At 34.0% G+C, this 22132-nt stretch overlaps 1 protein-coding gene across 1 annotated transcript; it reads right to left on the bottom strand.

Annotated features, from left to right (window-relative positions):
* Nucleotides 1-15079: 15079 nt before the first annotated feature.
* Nucleotides 15080-20470, bottom strand: LOC145037173 (uncharacterized). The gene is made up of 6 exons (XM_078985766.1): nucleotides 19830-20470; nucleotides 19360-19704; nucleotides 18621-19261; nucleotides 16311-16724; nucleotides 15522-15724; nucleotides 15080-15385 (listed from the first exon to the last, which is right to left on the bottom strand). The coding sequence occupies exons 1-6, from the start codon at nucleotides 19934-19936 to the stop codon at nucleotides 15125-15127; spliced, it is 1971 nt and encodes a 656-aa protein (XP_078841892.1). The 5' UTR covers nucleotides 19937-20470; the 3' UTR covers nucleotides 15080-15124.
* Nucleotides 20471-22132: the final 1662 nt, after the last annotated feature.

The raw sequence follows: 22132 nt of genomic DNA, 5'->3' as shown, positions 1-22132 counted from the left end.
AACATCCGGGGGCTTGTGTATGACAACCCGATATTTCAAGACAATATGATGGAACGCAAGTCAAATATAGGTAGAAATTTAACTTTCCTAAAATCTTATTTGTGTTAAATAAAGTAGTAGGAATCGTATCAAGGTTTTCATACATATAAAGAACCCTAGAATCCGAGTTATAACGAAGAAGTTATGACCAACCGAAGATTCTCGGCAAAACCGGCAACACTGATAGACGTAAAACGCGAAGTTTCAATACAATAGTTTTTAGCCTTAGATATCTAAATGAAAGTTTTAGATAGCATTAAACCGTAAACGTACATAAAAAGAACGTCTGAATCTGACTTCGTATGAGGAAGTTGTGATTTTTGAAGTTTACTAAATAATTAAAATATAAATTTAATTAAAATCTGATATTATCCGAAGGAGGAGTCATCGGACCAATCTAGGTTACGCCCAGCGTACCCTCGTACACCCAGCTTACTCGGATGCTAGGCTCCAGCTCATCCACATCGCTCTAATGCTTCGACCGAGGATGCGGTCATGCCTGACGTTGCGTACGCCCCGCGTACTCTCGTACGCCCAGCGTACGCGAGGCTTTCAGCCACTATAAAAAGGATACGAGGGTGCCGACCATTTTTGCTCATTTCTTTCCTTTCTCGCGCTAAAGCTCTGAGTTTCAACCCTCGGTGCCATCCCAAAGTCCCGGTTTTCATATCCAAGTTTGGAAGGAAGTTTTACGCTCCCGAGATTCCCAAGAATCCTGAGAAATCTGCTTTCTCGAGTAGAAGTTCTGCTTGGTTTTCGTCTTGCTTTCTTCAATCAATCAAATGAGTTCATACCCCTATAACTACGTTTTCAAATGTTTTGTAAATGCTTTTATACACTTTTAAGAGGGGAATACAAGTAAACACACAACTAAAATCGTGTGAAACATCGATCTTTTGCTATACTTTTCATACTGTTGTTTTAACTATCTTATGAAGTTATTATTATGCAAAATACCTCACAACACAACTTTACCCTCTTGGGATACAATATGTTTTATAAATAGAAATATGTTTTATTTATACGTTTGCATACTATATCATATCAAGGGTAACCATTTCGACTATAACATGATGCTTTTACAAGAAAACTCAACTCATCATCACGTCTTTGTAACACGGTAGAAAAGGAAATCATTTCATACAAACCATTTTTCATCATATTACTCGTGAACTCGTTGTTAGCAATCATGTGGTGTCATATGGCTTTGTTTGTACCAAACAAAAGTCCCCACCTATAACCAGAGTCTCTTGGAGGGAGAGCGTGACAAGTGTGTATAGATCTATATGGGACTGAAAACTCCGCACCCCGACTGTTAGCTACAGTCCGTCATTAGGGGTGACAAATGTCAACATTAGGTACTGCGTCTAGTATGGTTATGAGGAACTCACAACACGCGGAAACAATGACTCATGAATGTAGTAATACATAACTCAATCATGCTTGGGGGTAATAACTATATTCTAGGGTATTATCAGCATAATCAAAAACTCAGGATAAACACTTCCACAACTAGTTTTACTTAACAATAAAACTATACATCTTCTTTTTAGCATGTCATAATTGCTTACAGGTTACGGTCTTGGTAATTTGAGACTGCATTTCACATTTAGGAAAATATAGGATTTTCCTGGTTCATATACATTCATTTTGTACAATACCGATTTACAACATCATTCTTTTGAGCATGTCATAGTTGCTTACAGCTTACGGTCTTGGTCATTTGAGACTTCATTTCACTTTTAGGAAAATAAGGGATTTTCCTGGTTCAAGTACATACAATTTATACAACAATCATTCATATTCATTTCATACACTCATAAGAAAATATCGGATTTTTTGGAAAACACACGCGCACTTTCGAATGGCATACATTTCCTCAAAACACTACTTATGAACTCACCAACTTAAATGTTGACACTTTTTCTTTGAAATAACTTGTATTCTCAGGAAACCGCTAAACCAGGTAGCAACTACTTTTGAAGACTAACGCGTTGGCGTTAGTAACATATTTTGGGTCACCATAATGTATTTGATTTCTTTTGCAAACATGTAACACATACAATCCTGTAAACCTTTCAAATATATTTATATTATGGTGGTGTGTACTTTCTTTACTATTCAATTGTTATGATACTTGACATGACGTCCTCCGCCCCTGAACGTTTCCTCCGTTCTCGGTTTTGGGGTGTGACAGATTGGTATCAGAGCATTGTTTATAGTGAAGTAAGTATATCAAAACCATTTTTGATATACAACTATAAACACAACTGGGCAAAAACACTCTGAGTAAGAGTCATACTTTTAAAATTAAATTTATTTAGTTTTTGTAAAGTAGGCATGCATTCATTTCATATTAATAACAGGTTCAGTGTCATAATTAAAACAATATAGAAGTATTATAGATGAGTTGTGCAATACAGGTATGCCTTGGGATATGTAATCGGGACTGGGATAAATATAGCCTGATCAACTATATTTATCCAAGAGCCGAACTGTGTATGCCAGGGGATAGCTACAATGGACAACAAGTCTAAAACTTACCAAACTTATAAACTTTAGAATCAAACATAACATTTAGAATACTATAGGAGTATTTTATGCATACAATAGTTTAACTTTGATGTCAACCTTATGTGCCTTAGTTCTAGATAATCCTTATCTCCCTATTCTCGTACAAACACAGTGGCTGGACTCAATCGCCACGACAACCTGTACCTTCCGAACGAAGGCAATGTTGGAGGGTTTGAAGAAGAACCCGAGAATGATCATCCAATCCCTTAGAATGATCACCATGCTGAAAACCTTTTGGATGTTCATAACTCCGAACCTGAGGTTGAGAACCTACCCCCGGTAGCTCCATTTCTAAATCCTAACCCTCGCCCCGCTTTTCATGGCCCGACGCCTCCTTGGGTAGAATGCTTGGAAACATGGAGCGAAGAGTAAGATCAACCTATGCCGTTTCATGGAGACCGAAGCTTCTACAACGTAAATGAAGGGAGCTCAGCAGACAGAGTTCTACAAATCCTAATCTGTAGAGTTTCCCGAAATGAAATTCAGGGCATGATGGCTCTCCAATGTATCAAAGAGGTTAATACCAATGAAAGAATGCATACCATTCGCACCAATTGCCTTGATCACAAGTGAGAGATCTGATAGAAACCATGAGACCCTGCTGCAAGCACTAGCTGAAACCCGAGCCGAAGTCATAGGCTCCAAGTACGCCAGAGGGTGTACGAGAGATACCTGCTTGATATGGAACGTCAACTAACCGAACTAAGGGTTCACCATAGGGGTGACCATCGCCAGTAAGAGATACCGTGTTCCTGTCTATGTTCTCTGTAGTACTTTCTATGTAATTACCTTGTACTGTAAGTACTTTTATTTAAGTCTTTATGCTGTCGAAGACTTTTCTACTCCAAATATGATGTAAGACTTGCAACAAGGTCAATTTCCCAAACCTATTACGTCTTAAACATCAATGATATCGACAGTCGGCTAACTTTCGTGTCAATCTTTTTTCAAATGCTTTCATTGGAGTCTATCTAAAACCCCATCTAGTCAAGTTATTGGACTATGATAATTTAACTCCGGGATCATTTCCAAGTTTCTCTCAAAGGTTGGATCATGTTATCCACCAACCAATAATACCCTGGTTTGGAAGATAAGCATTTTGAGACCATTCTATTAATTTACTTCTACTCCATACTAGGACTGCATCATAGGGATGTAGGTCACACCTTCGTGAACATACTCCTATTCCGTACTGGGACTGCATCATAGGGATGTAGGTCAAACCTTCGAGAACATACTTCTATTATTTACACGAACAATCAAACTACGTCTAGGTTCAACCATACTCGCTCACAAATTCATTTTTCTTTCCGTGTAACAGAATCACGTCGTCGAAGAAAAACGATCAACCCATCAACCAAACACCAACTCTTTAGATTGATGCAACTACCTTTCAAGCTGCAGTCTCGGCTGCCGTGTCAGCTGTTCTGACCCACCTTAACGCTAACAACGCAAATGCTAGCGGGATTGTTAACGATAATTCTAATCCAAGTAACAATCAAGTACCTCAACAAGCAACAAACTACCACGACATCCCGAATCCCAAGCCCAAGAATAACAAACAAAAGTTATGGGCAAAAGCTAAAGGCAAATCACCCCAAGGGGCGAGCAAAAGACAACAAACTGTGGCAGCCTTCGCGGCCACGACTTTTGTACCTCCTACTACCACCTCTTCTAGTATCCCAATTATCCCTAACCCGGCCATACAGTATGCTGGCAACCTCCCAAAGTGCAAAAAATGCAACTATCACCATCATGGGCCTTGTCGGACAATGCAGTGCTTAAACTGTAAGACTCGGATCCAACACATTACTTAACCCACCAATGTCGGAATCTCTCGAATGTGTCATCTATGTGGCATAATGGGACACTTCAAGAGGGACTGTCCAACAGAGGAGAACGACGGTGAATTCGGAGAAGTTTGACCTCTTAATGGAGAGAGGCAATGAAGGACCCTACTATAGTATAGGTTCACTTCCAATCATCAGTATTATGTATGTTTTTAAAACACGTTTAAAACTAGTGCAATTCGAGTCTTATATTTTACGAGATCCCGTTAGTTAAGGGACCCTCGTGCTGCGTATACTTTCCTTTTATAGTATACTCTGTTCACAACAGTACTCCTGTAGTTGCTCTAAAGTACTATAACTCTGTTACCCAAACAGACATTTCCCAGTCAACACTTTCTCAGCCAGCAACTATCAAACGGGACCTAAATAACCAGCCTAGTCAGCATCTGTAAATACATTCAACTATGTTGAAGAGGATCTTTATATACGAAGCCCAGTTGATATGGTATTTTTGATGTATCTCAAAATTCGCTTCACAGCTTCCATGTGTACAACCGTGGGTCGAGCCAGATATTGACATTCTTTATTGACATAAAAAGAGATATTTGGCATCGTCAATGTAAGATACTGCAGACCTCCCACCATACTTCTATACTTGAATGTATCATTGTCATTTAGTGTAGTCGCATAGTCAAGAGCAAGCTTATCAGATACAGACATAGGGGTTGAAATGCCTTTACAATTCATCGTATTAAAATGATTAAGTAGATCTGTCGCATACTTATGTTGCGTCAACACAATGGCCCCTGAATTGTGAACCACTTCGATCTCCAAAAAATAATTCAGTCGACCCAGATGTTTGATTGGGAAAGAAGTGGATAAGGCTCAAACGAGTTGATCACTATGTATTGTGTCACACCCCTAACCAGACGGCGGAAACGTCCAGGGGCTTGTGTGTGACAACCTGATATTTCGAGACAATATGATGGAACGCAAGTAAAATATAGGTAAAAATTTAACATTCCTAAAATCTTATTTGTGTTAAATTAAGTAGTAGGAATCGTATCAAGGTTGTCATACATATAAAGAACCCTAGAATCCGAGTTATAACGAAGAAGTTATGACCAACCGAAGATTCTCGGCAAAACCGGCAACACTGATAGACGTAAAACGTGAAGTTTCAATACAATAATTTTTAGCCTTAGATATCTAAATGAATGTTTTAGATATCATTAAACCGTAAACGTACATAAAAAGAACGTCCGAATCTGACTTCGTATGAGCAAATTGTGATTTTTGAATTTTACTAAATAATTAAAATATAAATTTAATTAAAATCCGGTATTATCCGAAGGAGGAGTCATCGGACCAATCTAGGTTACGCCCAGCATACCCTCGTACGCCCAGCTTACTCGGATCCTAGGCTCCAGCTCGTCCACGTCGCTCCAATGCTTCGACCGAGGATGCGGTCATGCCTAACGTTGCGTACGCCCAGCGTACGCGAGGCTTTCAGCCACTATAAAAAGGATACGAGGGTGCCGGCCATTTTTGCTCATTTCCTTCCTTTCTCGCGCTGAAGCTCTGAGTTTCAACCCTCGGAGCCATCCCAAAGTCCCGGTTTTCATATCCAAGTTTGAAAGGAAGTTTTACGCTCCCGAGAATCCCGAGAAATCCGCTTTCTTGAGTAGAAGTTCTGCTCGGTTTTCGTCTCGCTTTCTTCAATCAATCAAGTGAGTTCATACCCCTATAACTACATTTTCAAATGTTTTGTAAATGTTTTTATACACTTTTAAGGGGGGGGGGGGATACAAGTAAACGCACGACTAAAATCATGTGAAACATCGATCTTTTGCTATACTTTTCATACTATTGTTTTAACTATCTTATGAAGTTATTATCATGCAAAATACCTCACAACACAACTTTACCCTCTTGGGATACAATATCTTTTATAAATAGAAATATGTTTTATTTATACGTTTGCATACTATATTATATCAAGGGTAACCATTTCGACTATAACATGATGCTTTTACAAGAAAACTCAACTCATCATCACGTCTTTGTAACACGGTAGAAAAGGAAATCATTTCATACAAACCATTTTTCATCATATTACTCGTGAACTCGTTGTTAGCAATCATGTGGTGTCATATGGCTTTGTTTGTACCAAACGAAAGTCCCCACCTATAACCAGAGTCTCTTGGAGGGAGAGTGTGACAAGTGTGTATAGATCTATACGGGGAAGACAACTCCGCACCCTGACTGTTAGCTACAGTCCGTCATTAGGGGTGACAAATGTCAACATTAGGTACTACGTCTAGTATGGTTATGAGGAACTCAGAACACGCGGAAACAATGACTTATGCACGTAGTAATACATAACTCAATAATGCTTGGGGGTAATAATTATATTCTAGGGTATTATCAGCATAATCAAAAACTCAGGATAAACACTTCCACAACTAGTTTTACTTAACAATAAAACTATACATCTTCTTTTTAGCATGTCATAATTGCTTACAGTTTACGGTCTTGGTAATTTGAGACTGCATTTCACATTTAGGAAAATATAGGATTTTCCTGGTTCATATACATTCATTTTGTACAATAACGATTTACAACATCATTCTTTTGAGCATGTCATAGTTGCTTATAGCTTACGGTTTGTCATTTGAGACTGCATTTCACTTTTAGGAAAATAAGGGATTTTCCTGGTTCAAGTACATACAATTTATACAACAATCATTCATATTCATTTCATACACTAATAAGAAAATATCGGATTTTCTGGAAAACACACACGCACTTTCGAATGGCATACATTTCCTCAAAACACTACTTATGAACTCACCAACTTAAATGTTGACACTTTTTCTTTGAAATAACTTGTATTCTCAGGAAACCGCTAAACCACGTAGCAACTACTTTTGAGGACTAACGTGCTGGCGTTAGTAACATATTTTGGGTCACCATATTGTATTTGATTTCTTTTGCAAACATGTAACACATATAATCATGTAAACCTTTCAAATATATTTATATTATGGTGGTGTGTACTTTCTTTACTATTCGATTGTTATGATACTTGACATGACGTCCTCCGCCCCCGAACATTTCCGCCGTTCTCGGTTTTAGGGTGTGACATTGTGCGTGACTTCATCTTGAAATATCATTACAGTGTATATAATTGAAACATAACATCATCATCATCATCATCACACATGTAATATAACAACATACATTGTTTACATCGAGTATTGTGTTTGAATATTACATGCCAAAATAGTAAGAGTATGATGAAACAAAATATCACACAATATCTATTAGTTTGTTTCGTTCATCCTGCTTCAACGGTTTCCTGAGAATACAAGTTATTTTGAAAACGGTCAACATAAAAATGTTGGTGAGTTCATAAGCATGATTGTGAAAATGATTTGTATAACTTTGAAAAACGACCAGAAAATCCGATATTTTCTGAAAACTGTTTAGTGTGTTTGTGTTAGATCTTGTATTAATGCATGTATGTTATTGTTTATTTGACTAAAAAGGTAAAGAGAATATAGAGAGAATGTAAGAGCATGTAAAGAGAATGTTCCAAGACAACCTGATGTTGCCTGTAAAGAAAAAAGGTCTTCCGTAAACTTCATAACGTTAATTCCTTTAAGTGAACCGTCATAACCATACTAAATAATGACAATTTCACCTATCTTGGCATCGTTGGACACCGGTTTTGACTTTGATTATAAGGGTTTCGTCACCCTAGACTGAGTTAGTGTAATTGTAGCGAACAGCTCAGGTGTGGGGTGTCATCCCCATATAGATCTATACACAAATCCCCGTTCTCCCTCCAAGAGACTCTGGTTATAACTACAGGCTACGATCGTACACTTAATAGGTGCCAACCGACAAAACTCATAGATCCTTAATCGAATTCACGCGAAGAAAAAGGTATAAACTCTTTCCAGGCCCAATGATCCATGTAAGTGAACCACTAAGGCATCGCTAAACATGTAAATCAGTTCAGGACCCAACTGGAATGAGATTATATAACATGGGCCTGAAATATATATGAAAGGACACTTAGGCCCATTTCACATGTAAAGTATTTACAGGCCCAAATAGCACACAAATAGTATCCAAGGTCCGTCGCACATGTTAATGGGTCAATGAGACCCAATAAACATATACAGGACCTCTCACACATAACAATGGGCCACTAAGACCCAATAACCTAGAAAATGATCAAATTAAATCCATTTGTTGGTTTATCATTGGTTTTGGTTCAAGTATTTACTAAAATAGCATAAAAAGAAGAATGCATATAAAACCCATTCCCAGGCCCAATAAACGTGTAAGTGGACCACTAAGGCCCACTATACGTGTCTATTATTTCCAGGCTCAAAGGAATATGAATGTCTATCCTAAGCCCAATATGCATGTAAAAGGACAATAAGGCCCACTAAACATGTATATTATTTCCAAGCCCGATAAGGATATGAATATCGTTTATAACCCGTTTGCTATTGTTTTGTTTATTGTAGCTTGATTATTTACAAAGTTGATATAAAAGCCCACTTTTTGTAAAAATGATGTTCTTGGCCCAATAAGCCAAAAATTTACAATTAATGCCCAATTTTTGTAAGGATAACACTTTGGTGTCCATTTTGTTCAAAACTTGTGTTGATGACTAGTTTGTGGTTAAAATAACATTTTAAAACCATTTTGTCAAAAATATCATTTTTGGCTTGGTTTTTTGTGAAAATACACATTTTTCTGGTTTTTGGCTTTTCTGACCTAGTTTTTAGAAAATTCATCGTAATTCGAAATTTGGATCCATAAATTCTAGAAGTTTGGAAATTTTGTCTACTTTGTTCACAATTTTTGTCATAATTTTTTATGGCCTCAAACTAGTGTGAAATTACTCATCTTCACAGGTTGGTCCGAAATTATTTCAAATATGATAGGCAATTTTGTAAAATTCGCCAAAAATTGTAGAAAAATCGTATGTAAACGTGAGAGTAGTCATTTTAAAAATATAAATATGAACTTTATCCATGTAAAACAGTTTTGAAAAAAATACTTCCATTAAGAGGGTCAAAACATTCCGAGATTGGACCAAAACTTTCCTGTCAAGGGCTGTTTTATGAGTTTAATTTATAGATCTTACAACACAACACTCATTTTTGCTATTTAAAGTGTATAAATCTCAGATCTACTAGTTTAAATGTATTATATGTGATAAAAAAAAATACTTTTCTCAAGGTTTTTATGAAGATCCAAGTGATAAACTTCAAGTTCTTAACATATTTTTAGATTAATGAAGAAATCAACACATAATCACCAAATAATTCATGGAAAATGCACATAGTCATGCATATACACATAGATCTACACAAATCAACTTGTATTCTTCCCCAAAAACAAGGGGGTATGAACTCACCTTGGGGTGATAGATCGGTTTTGATGAAGAAGTGGAAGAAGATTTTTGATCCTAGCAACTCTCTTGAGTAGATCTTGAACTTAGATGGTTCTAAGAACATGATCCACAAAATATGGGTGTAAGAGGAGATTTTTGAAGAGATCAAGAAGTTAATCCATGGATCTAAGAAAGACTTACCCAAGATTGATGGTCTTTAGTGAAGATCTTCTTGAAACACCTAGAGATCTCGTAAATTTGGATGGAAGGAAGGAGGATCTTCTTGAGTGTTTTGAGAGAGTTTTCTTGAAATATTTTTGAGAGAATGAGGGTGGTGTGAGGTGTTTTAGTCGTGAATAAGAAGAAGGGAGGAGATAGAGGGAGTATGGTGATGTGCATGGAGATCCACCATGCAATAAAGAGGTGGCAAGTGCACAATTTATCTTGTTTTCATTTTTTTTTTGTCTAATAAGCATAATGGGCCTAAAATTTGGGCTTAAGAGAAAGGAATTGAGGGAATTTGGGCCTTCTCTTAACTTGATCAAATTTATGAAGCCTAATAATAGATTTTCGGCCCATTGGGCCTTTAAGAAGGTTCACGACCCAAAATGGTAAGAAAAGGAATGGATTTATGGCCCATTAAGGTTAATTAAATCATTTATGAAACATCATGGTCCATTGGAGGTAGAATGAATCATTCTAGGACCAAATCGCCCAAAATGTTATAGATTGATGAATTGATGATTTATTGGTCCCTTAGACCCAATAAGAGAATCCTAGTCCATAATGAACTTGAGCCGGGATTTCTAGGGTTTCCAACCCTTATTTGAACATATGTGATGTATTTTAATGAGAATAGAGTATGGTATTCACTTAGAGTACAAGTTATTACACTAGGCGAATGATTGCATGAAAGTAGAATTTCCTAGCAAAATGCCAGTTGTGACATATTGAGAGGATCCAACAATTACAATGTCATCTACATAATGTTGGATCTATATGCCCAAGAATCATTATTGAGTGACATTGCAAATAACATATGATCCTATAGGATCACACCTTAATCAAGTTGGTACTTATTGAATATTTATTATATATTTGATATTAATAAATAAATTCAACTCTTGTCTTTAATTAGAAAAAAATTATTGTTCTATGAAAACAATTTTGTAAGAAGTAGAAAAATAGCCTTTATATGATAAGGTATTATAAAATATGTCATGTACAAAGTTTTGGATACTTTAGTTAACCATGATTAATTCAAGGACTTACTCTACCATGGTTAAAGGACAAAAGAAACATTTTTATATTAAAAAGGCCATATAGCCGAAATTGTGTAAGAAGCATGGAGGTTGCTTGTCAACCTCCATGATCATGTCCCCCATGCCTCTCTTTATAGCCCATACTTTTGAATATAATATTCAAAAGACCATACTTTGATGAGTTTATAAATAGAGGGTCTTATGCATGAAGATATCACAAGTTTTTGGGCTAAGTTATCTTCTCTTTTCTTTTCTCTCAAAACCGTGAGCTAGTGAAGAGCTTGGAGCTCTTTCCTCTTTTGAAGACATTACAAGCTTTTGGTGTTTACTTTGGGTCTTTGTTTTAGTGATTAATTGTTTAAGTACTTAAGGCTACAAGAACAAAGTTTACAAGAAGAAATCTAGCAATTTTGGTACCTCATTCTTGTTGGTGGATTACTTACAGAGAAGATCAAACTTCTTGTTCTTGCCATCTACTTCAACACCCCAAATCCAAGAGGTTCCAAAGGCTACAAAGGTTGTATTTTCTAAACACCCTATGGTTTTATAATATCATTTTCATCTCTTTAAAAGGATCCTTGATGGTTTGTTTTGTTGCTAGACTCAAAATTTATAAGAAAATTTTAAAGCTTTCGTTGCCGCTTTTTATGAAAAACTATGTATTTTATGCAACAAAAACCATTCAGTGGTATCAGAGCCATCTTTTAAATGTTAGAATGATTCTTATGTTATAATAATCTTTGGTTTTTGGAAAACAAGCATGGATTTCTTTTTGGCTAAAGAAATGTTCATATTTGTTTTCTTTGACAACTTGTTGTTAAAAGTGTTTATTTTTATATAACCATTTTTCATATATTTTGGTTATATAAAAGTTGCCTTAGAAAAAACAAAGAGTTGTTTGTTGATATGTTTGTATAAACCAGCCATTAGGACATTTGTGGTTGGTATTTATTTATTCATATGATGATTAGATAAATAGGTATTATTTGTTCATTTTACATGTAACAAATTAGTTTTAGACTAGTTGTATTTTATTTTTTATATAATGTAACAAGATGGAGCATAAAGTTCTTATGAAGACATGAAACCTCTTGAAGACCTTGAAGTGTCATAATATGTCCTTTAGGACATGATTTAATATTTGTTGTGATGACTCACAATAAATATTACTAGAAAATGACTTTGTTTATACATTTTAAATGCATTGTGATGTTTATTTTTGTTATTATAAGATGTTGTATGTATGATAAATTTGTTTGTCATGCTAAAAACATTTTTACAAAAATAACATCAAACTTGGGGTTTAGAGTATTATATAAAAGTTTCAACATAAGATGTCAAAATTGAGTTTTTTCGTTAAAAAGAGCTTTTGAGTTTTAAACTCTAAAGTAGCCAAACTTTTGACATATAAAAGGTTTAAAATATTTATTTTTAAACTTAATCTAAACTCCATAACTTAATAATAAAATGATGTTTTATTAACAAAGTTAGAAACCGGTTCTAATCCGTATAACGTCGAATTAAAATTAAATATAAATTTTAACCAGTAAAATTTTATATGAAATAAGTTCAAGTTTATTATTTTTGGAAGGGTATATACACTAAAGTCCCAATATTTTCATTGATTTGACAAGAAAGTCCTAAACTATATTTTTTTACAGTAAAATCCAAATTACCAGCGGTTTTTGACACTTTTACCCTTTTTTTAGGTTAGCTGGTAATTAGGATTTTTTTGTCAAAAAAATAAAGTTTAGAACTTTCTTGTTAAATCGTCAACTATGACTTTACTATCAAAACAATAAAATTTAGGATTTTCTTGTCAAATCGTTGAAAATATTGGGACTTTAGTGTATATATCCATTTTTTTTGTTAGAAGTTGAATGGTATGATATTCTTTAAGCATAATAGTTATTGAAACCTTCTCTAGTCAGTTAGATCCTATTGAAATCTTTAATGTTTGCTTTTTGTTAAATCGTTTTTTTAATCTCAACAAAACGATATTGAAAAAAATGAAAATAATCAAGAAAAAAAGAAAGAAATAGCCAGAGTTGTGTTGGCTTTTTGTGTTTGTATAATCTGTTCCCACTTTTTAGTTCAAGATTTGGCGGTGAAGCAAGAATAAAGTTTTACAAGTTTTTTCACCCTTTCTCGTTCTCTCTTTTGCATATGTTTCTCCTTATCGTGATTGTGTTAGGGTAAAGATGATGATTGTAAGAAAAACAATGGTGTTGCAACAAAAGTCATAATTAAAAGTTCGTGGGTTACGAAATACACTAAAACCCCAATATTTTCAACGATTTGACAAGAATGTCCTAAACTTTATTTTTTTGGCAGTAAAGTTTTAATTGACGATTTGACAAGAAAGTCCTAAAACTTATTTTTTTGACAAAAAATTCATAATTACAGGCTAACCAGAAAAAAAGAGTAAAAGTGTCAAAAATTGCCGGTAATTTGAACTTTACTGTCAAAAAAGTAAAATTTAAGATTTTCTTGTCAAATCGATGAAAATATTGAGAGTTTAGTGTATATATCTTGCTTCAAAACCTAGTAAATGTTGTTATGTAATTTGTTTGTTTGTCTAGTTTCTTGCTAGCTTCCTTTTTCAAATAAATTTTTGTAGTTCGAAAAAAAAAATGTTAATATTAATAAATTAACCAAAATACTAAGCGTTGCCCAAATTTTAGTTTCTTTGTTTTAGTTGATTGTTTTGTATTGGTTGAGAACATAGTACATTAGTATCCATTATTAGTTTTGTGATCCGATTATTTTTCATATCCTTTGTTGGTTTGTCACTTCGGGACTATGAATGTTTCGTCGTACTAAATTCCAACAACCGGTATCATAACTACGATTTTGAATCAGGTACAAACAAGTCGTATCAGAGTTACGGTTTTGAGTCTAATCTCAACAAGTGGTAGGTAGGATCGTTTGTTTCTTCTGTTTTGAAAATGATGAATGTTACAAATTTTTTGTTAAGGTGGATAATATACTTTATGGAGTTCCTTAAACTTGCTAAGCTACCCATTGTTCATGGGATTTCATTGTAAACTGAACTCTTTTTTAGCTCCATGCCATTGTTATTACTTTTGTTGTGAGTATTATAGATTTTTTGTGTCCGAATGCCTTTGGATGATCCATAATATTTTGTAGGTACTACGTACTTTCTGAGTTTTTACTTTTCGGAGTGTTGGGATAACAAGATATACTCATTTGTTTGTGGAAAGAACTCATTTGAAGTTTGGAAGCTTTGTCTCGATTCTCGTCTTCTAGTTCTTTAATACTTAATGTCGCAGTCCAACTATCCTGTATTTAATGTTGCTAAGAGAGGGTATAAGACTTTAAGTTTAGGTGGAATCAACTTGAAGATCAATGGATGTGTTTAAGCATTTGATATAGTAATGTCTTTAGCCATCTGTATTTTCAGATAGACCCTTATTTGAATAAGGTACAAGCACCATTAATGAGTTATGAGTGCATTCGGGAACATATTATATGCCATGGTATAACCATATAAAGACCAATTTATAATGTTTTTGATGCATTTGTAATACTTTAAAAGTATTTATGGGTGTTTGCATGGAACTTAATTTTGAAGATTCATATCCAATGATATGCGGATAATTTGATCTATCTATCACCATGTTTTTTCATTTATGTTGCTAAAAAAAGATTGATTCCACAAGTTTTTCAAGTTTATCTATAAACATTTTAGGCATTTGGTTATGTGTTAAATAACTCATCAAATTGTGTTCAAAGTGAAACATTGCTAACATCTCTAGGTTCGGTGGAAATGGTTCGTTTATTTTCACAACCTTTTTTTTTTTTTTTTTTTTTTTTTTTTTTTTTTTTTTCATAAACTAATACCCATTGTTGTGATTTCGAAGGAAGCTTCAATTTATTAAGTGTTAAAAAAACCGCTAACACGATGAGAGAAGCAAAAGTAACAATATTAATACCAAAAACATTGACTGAAAATGCACAAAAAATAAAAATAATAAAACAAAATACACCATCAAGGGTGTTAGGATTAGGCCAAAAAATTAGCAAGGAAATAGCAAAAATGAAGGTTCTACATGAATCTTCCTGTTCACAAAACTAACTTTACTTAGTTTATTATGACACCATATTAATTGATCACTTGTTAATCTAGACATTTGTAGCACTCTCGACACTAATTTCATATCTACTTGACAAAAGAAGTAAAGCACTTGATCTTCAATCTCTTCTTCTTCTTTACATCTTCTCAACTTCTTTAGTATGCAATTCCCACTTCTCAATTGTTCTTTTAGCTTTCTTTCCTTCTACAAATTCAAAAACAAATAATAAAATGTCAAAAAGATTGGAATTTCATGTGGGTTTTCATTCTTTCATTACAACAAATCATTAAATTGTTCGTTAAAAAGTTTGTTTCAAAGTAAAAAATGGCAAAAATCTAACCTTATGCAAATCTTTCTGGAGATCAGTGAAAAGTTGGGAATCCTCGGGTTTTTGAAACTCTATGGGGGTTTGTCTTTTATATTTGTCAACACGAACAAATCGCCAAAATATTCGTATTGATTCTTCGAGAATTTCAACAAGTGTGTCACTTGTAATATCATAGAACACCTCATTTTTCGCCTTCTTGTTTTTCGAATGATCTTCTGCAAGTAATTCATGAGAAAAAGAAGTTAAATTCCAAATTTTGTGAAAAGTTGTTTGTCAAATGTTTTTGGAAGAAACGGAATCTTTCAAGAATTAGGTTTTATACTTTTTAATTATTTCAATATATATAGGATGAGGGTATTTTGGTCTTTTGACAGAGTGGAAAAAAAATTCCCTCCACCCATCCCTAGAAATAGTGAAATCCATCAAATTTGGAATATGATGGGATTGAATTCCGTCGATTCGGGAACCGAACACACCATGGAATGAAATCTTGAATTCGAATTCCGGCGGGTACCACCGGAATCCATGAACCAAGCACCCCATGGAATGGAATCCGAGATTCCAGTTCCGTCGGATTCCATGATAATCGACAAACCGTATACACCATGGAATGGAATCTCGAATTCCGATTCCTAGGGATCCCGTCAAAATCCATGAACCATACACTCTGTGTAATGGAATCTTGAATCTTGAATTCCAATTCCAATTCCGATTCCATATACACCATGGAATGGAATCTCGAATTCCGATTCCGTCATATTCCGTCCAATCAACAAACTAACAACGCCCTTATTTTCTCACCTCTAATCACAGGAACTTGTAGAAGATTACGAAAAACGCATCGATTCTTGACATAATTTTGGATTCTTGGACCTTGAAACGATTCATCTTCAACGAATCTTTGGATCAACACTTGAAATTGTTGGAATTCATCCGCAATGTCGTTAAAACGCCGAATCCCATGAGGGTCGGATTCCCATATTTCCAAAGCCTTTTCATATTGCCAATGAAGGATTTCCCAAGACAAACACATTTGACCAACATACACAACTTCTAAATCACTTTGTAGTTCTTTGATAAATTTAATTGTTGGGTCATTCTCATGTTTCTTTCCTTTTGTTGTTGTGAAGCTTTGGTTAAGAAGTGTTGTGATTTCGGGAACCAAAGACTTTGAGCTTGAAGATGACTCAAGAGGATCTTTTAAATGTAAAAAACCTGTAAATTATATGGATGAAATATCAAAATCTATGAGTTAAATGTAAAAAGAAATCGCAATGTACTTTAATTTATTTGTTTATTATAGCATTCTATTTACATTTCTTCTTATTAGCAATGTCATCCCCATATAAATTATTATAACAATCTCATCCAAATATAAAGTAAATTTTCATTGCTATAAATGGATAGATTAATACAATGAAAGAAATGGAGATATGATGCTATTAGATTGTGTTTTCAAAGTAAATAGTGTGATTTCAAGAATTATAATCGATAATCAATTTATTAACGTGGGAGATTGGAAACTTTATATCTATCTTAATTTTACATTTATCTCAATTGTCATTTTTAATGTGAATTTTGGTAGTAAAAAACATGACAATATTTATTTAGGTAAAATGTCGTAATATACGTACATCAATCAGGGTACCAAACAAGATTTTGTGGGATCCCTAATGAGTGCTATAAAAGAAAACAATTATTATAACATTCAAAAGTAGCTTTCTTGACAATTACAAGACCGAAAATATATTTTTTTAAAATAAATATCAAACAAGAAACTAAAAACCCATTACTAAAATTCACTTCGGTAAAGCCGGTACCAATAAAGATTTTAAATAAAGAAATATAATTATAGTAGGTAACGAATTTAAATAGTGTTTTGAAATATTCAAGAAAAACCTTGTAGGTATGATTTTTCTATACTTTATATTAATTTATTAGCTTTCACAAGATTACACAAAAAGGGTCAAAATTTGCACATTATTATATTCATGTTGTCATATTAAAATAAACAAATAACGCGATTTCAAGAAAAGGCAAACACATTACATAACATGAGTGCATATCCATTAAGATTGCAAGAATATATTTAGTGCTTTTAATTGTATATTATCTTGTCCCCCACCTTATTAATCAAATAGTGGAGCATGCCTTTTGTGAATTTATTCAAGGGTTTTTTTTACCAAGTAGAAATAAAAATATTAAAAATATCCATACTATAAACTTTTTCTCAAGATATACATGCGAAGAGAATGTACGCTATGTTAACAATCATTTTTATGCATGTAACTATTCACTATGCTACTTTTTTTCTTCAATAAAGTCGGTTACCTAAAGTTTTTTACATTACAGTTTGATAAATTAAAAAAAAAAAAAAACAATAAAAAAAAAAACAAAAACAAAAATCCTCCTGTTGTTCCCCACCTCCAAAAGATACCTTTTTTTCTATTCCATAAGTCATCATTCTTAAACCTTGAAAACTGAAAAGTTTCACAGTTTTTGTGTTTCTCTTTAAACCCCACCTAACCAGATAAAATGGGTCCCTTTATAATTTTCATTTTCTTTTTGTAATTATTTATCATGAAAGATTGTGTGCAACGCTAGGCAACAACACATAATGCATTTTCTAAATACCCTTCAAGTTTTCATTTATTAGTTTTTTACTTCACCAAAAATTAGGGTTACCTTTACTTAATTTAAAAAGAAAACGAGGCATACCCATAACTTTATGTACTTAATAAAATACTTATGAGACCCAAAACTACAATTTAAATATAACTTCATCTATATTATTTCATCATTTAAATAATCAGATTTTGATAAACTAACAAGAGTTGTAGTTATTTATTTCTATTCATAAAAATATATCGTACCCAAACAAAACTTAATAAAAAAAATTAAAAACAACAAATAGGTTGGATTTGCTTTTAAAATATATATATTACAACTTGAAGTCACAATAATTAGTTTTCATTGTTTTGGTTAATAATGAATTGATTATTATTCTTATTTACTAATTATTACGGATAAAAATAATCAAATTAGCAAAAGTAATAGCATAGTAGGGAAGTAAATACTAAAAATAGAAGAAAAAGGTAAAAGTAATATTACCTATAGCGTACATTTTCTGGTAATTGAAGATGTCGAATTTACGCATTCTTTCTCTATAACTCTTGTAAAACTTATGAACTTCACTCATCTTCCCTCCATTTTGATACACTTCTTCAATCTTCCATGGCTTCAATTCCTCCATTATCTTTGGAGGCGATTCTGATTCCTCAAAAATTGTCGGAAGTCCTGTAGCTTTGACCTTTTTGATCTCCATTTTTAATTGCTCAATCAATTCCTGATGTTCCCATAAAGATTCCAACTTGTTTGTCGTATCATTCGATGCGCTTTTCTCATGTTCATTCCCCTTTACATTTCTTGATTTTGTACTAAAATCATTCTCGGATAAAAACTCGGGTTTTGACAAGTTTTTTTGTTCTTTTTCATCAAATTGTAATTCAAAGTCTAGATCTGACAAGAACCCATTATCGAAATGTAGATCATTTGTGGGCGAATCAAGATTTCTTGAACTGATTGAACTTTCGTTATGAAGTTTTTCTTCTATGGAAGTATCGATTTCTTCTTGCTCCTTTTCTTCCTCAATCTTTTGTTCATTTGAAGTTTCAACCATCGATTCATCGTTCACTCCTTGATCTTCGAAATCATCTTTTGTTTGATCTTCTTTATCTGACACATGGTAGGACCTAGATGGAAATAAAATTTGCAATCTAATAAGAATATAAATAAATAAAAAAAAAAGAACATTTTTATTCTATTGTAGAAGTAATACGTAGTTACATACCCATCGTCCGAATTTGTATCAATTTTAGAAACTTCCATTGAAATCTCGATTGGATCAATGCATTCAGGTAAGGGTTCTACGAAATTAAGCAAATGAGAGAAATCTTTCTGGTTTTTACTGAATTCTTCAAAGGTAGGGAATTTAAAGGTAAATGAGAACTCAGGGGCTTCTTCTTCGTCTTCTTTTTCATCAACATCATCATTTTCTATACTTAAAAACTGTAAAAGTTCCTGTTTTTCTTCAAATTCCATGTTCGATTCAGTTACCTTTAAACTCGCTTCAATGGCTTCTGTTGATACGATCCGCAAATCATTTGATACACCCTTTGAAGAACCGCTAGTGATTCTGTAATTTGAAATACAAAAAAAGATGAACACAATCAAACTTTACATCATATGATAAGACGCAATTTCATTTGTTTTGTTTTGGTTTTGAATATAGAGAAAGTAAACGAAATATACAAATAATACCTTGTGAAGTAACGAATCAGGTGAAGCAAATAGGTGGCGACAGAAGACCAGAAACCCAACACGAAAAGAATCAATTTTGGGTATAAAAACTCAAGAACTGAATCCATGGTTGTAAAATCGAAGAGGGTAATTTCGTTTAGGAAAAAAAAAATTGTTCCATTTAATCACAACCGGTGAATTCGAACTGAAGCGAGAAAACAGAGGAAACAAAGACGTAACAGCAGCAAAAGGGGATAATGAAATTCATGACACATTTGACAAAAACCATATTATCGAATGGACTAATCAACCGTAAAAGAGGATGAAAATGACGACTGTGAAAATTCAAAAAGGGTTTTCAGAAAGATTAAAACGCAATTGAAATCTGACCTAATTCGAGAGAAAAGAAAGCAAAATTCCAAGGGGGGAGAGATGGGTACGTGGCAGCGAACTTGACTTTGTTCATCGTAATGGTTGCTTGGATAGCTTGAACTGTTCTCGGGTCGGGTTTTCGGAGGTTGAAGGTCATGGAGAAAATGGCTAACAGTTACGCTTAAATGAAGGAATGAGAATGTGTGGTTTGGGTATTGGGAATTTGACCAAGGAACACGAAGGCATTGGAGGGTAGGGAATAGAGGGGGGGCGCCAATCACACGCTTTAGCTTGGGTCTAAGATTCAAACGCAGCTACAAGTTCAAACATTTAATATTATTTATGTCATTGTTAGAGGATCGAAATTAATGTAAAATTAAGTTACATAAATGGTCACTCTAGTATTGGGAATAGGCAACTTTAGTCCAAAAACAATTGCTACAATGTCATGCCCTTTAAGGGGTATAGTCACATCCAATCCATCGAAAAAATGATTGTCCCTCAACGTCATGTCAGCTACACTACAAACCTACTACCAAACCGCTAGCTCTCGGAAATGATTATCATTCTACATATTTTTTTTTATTTTTCTTTTTTTTATTTGACATTATTAGATTAAATTAAAAAAGCAATTCAAATGAAACACAAATTAAATTAAAAGATATTACATTAATTTTAAAACACATAAATTTAAATCCTAAAATACTTGAAAGAACATTACAAAAATCCTAAGTTACCTATTTATCCTAAATTACTTAAAAAACACACAACATACCAACTAAAACATAAATATTAGAACCTATTCTTCATATTTAGCACGGACATGTTGTTGGATTTTCAAAAATGTTGCGAGATTTTCCAGGTCGAGATCCGGTAAGAGCAATTTTTTGTGACGAGCTTTCTCCGTTGATTTGTATTTTTTTTTCTAGAAAACTTAGAGTTTTATCTATGGATTTCACAAGCTCGTCGTCGCTAGTCGCGGTTGCTTTTCCACTTGAAGACGCCGACCGTTTTGCTTTGTCCATTCCTGGTGGTCGATGGAGTTGGACTTCCGGTGGACCATCTCCATCGGCAACATCGACGTCATCATTGAGGTCAAGCCCAAAGCTCACGTCCGAATCAGAAGTTCTTGGTCTTTTATTGGAGTCGGTGGTCGAGTTCGAATGCGATGTCTCCAGATTAAGGACTCATTTTGGACCGTTACGGCAAACTTCCAATATTTTTTGGTGACCAAATGGTTTACTATTGTTGGTAACTTTGAATTGGTAGCACACGGTTGATAAAATGTTGAAATTGTTGGAACCACTTTTATGCACATTTTTTAGATTTTCAAATATGTCATTAAACTTTGTGCAAACTGAGCGAAGATTACGCCATTTTTCGTTGACCGTGTTATATGACCGATCCGTTTGCCTTCCAAGTTGCGCATGAAAGTGATCCAAAACACGATTCCAAAATCTTTCTCCGGATTACGCGTTGTCTCTTCTCGAGTCACAGGATATGAAAATCCAAGCTTTTGCTAAAGCTTCTTCCTTTTCTTTGTTCCAAGCCACGAATTTCTTTTTCCCATTTGCTTTTGGTTGCCTTCTTTGATATGGTTGTGGTGTTTCGTGGACCCATTCATCGTCGTTGTCCAGGTTCACAGTTTGGGATTGAGATAATGGGACTTGAGATGATTGTTTTGGAGATTGTGGGTAGAGAAGTTTATTGTTAAAAACCTTGGAATTTGGGTTGAATGAATTGTTGTTGTGGTCATTGTTGTTAGAAGAATTGTAGGTTGTATGGAAGGTTAGTGAATAGAGATTGTTGTTGGATTAGAGAGTTCAACAAGTGCATGTATGTTTGATAATCATTTGGAGTGTTTGGGGTGTTTATAGTTTTTGGAATGGATGGGGTATTTTGGTTTAGGTCCATTTTTTGAAGAAAATATGAAGAAAGTAGAACTTTTTTTG

The sequence above is a fragment of the Lactuca saligna genome, chromosome 3 (genome assembly GCF_052625555.1).
Source record: "Lactuca saligna cultivar CGN05327 chromosome 3, ASM5262555v1, whole genome shotgun sequence".
Classification (NCBI taxonomy): domain Eukaryota; kingdom Viridiplantae; phylum Streptophyta; class Magnoliopsida; order Asterales; family Asteraceae; genus Lactuca; species Lactuca saligna.
The sequence above is the reverse complement of the archived record's forward strand: the minus strand, read 5'-3'. Positions and strand labels throughout refer to the sequence as shown.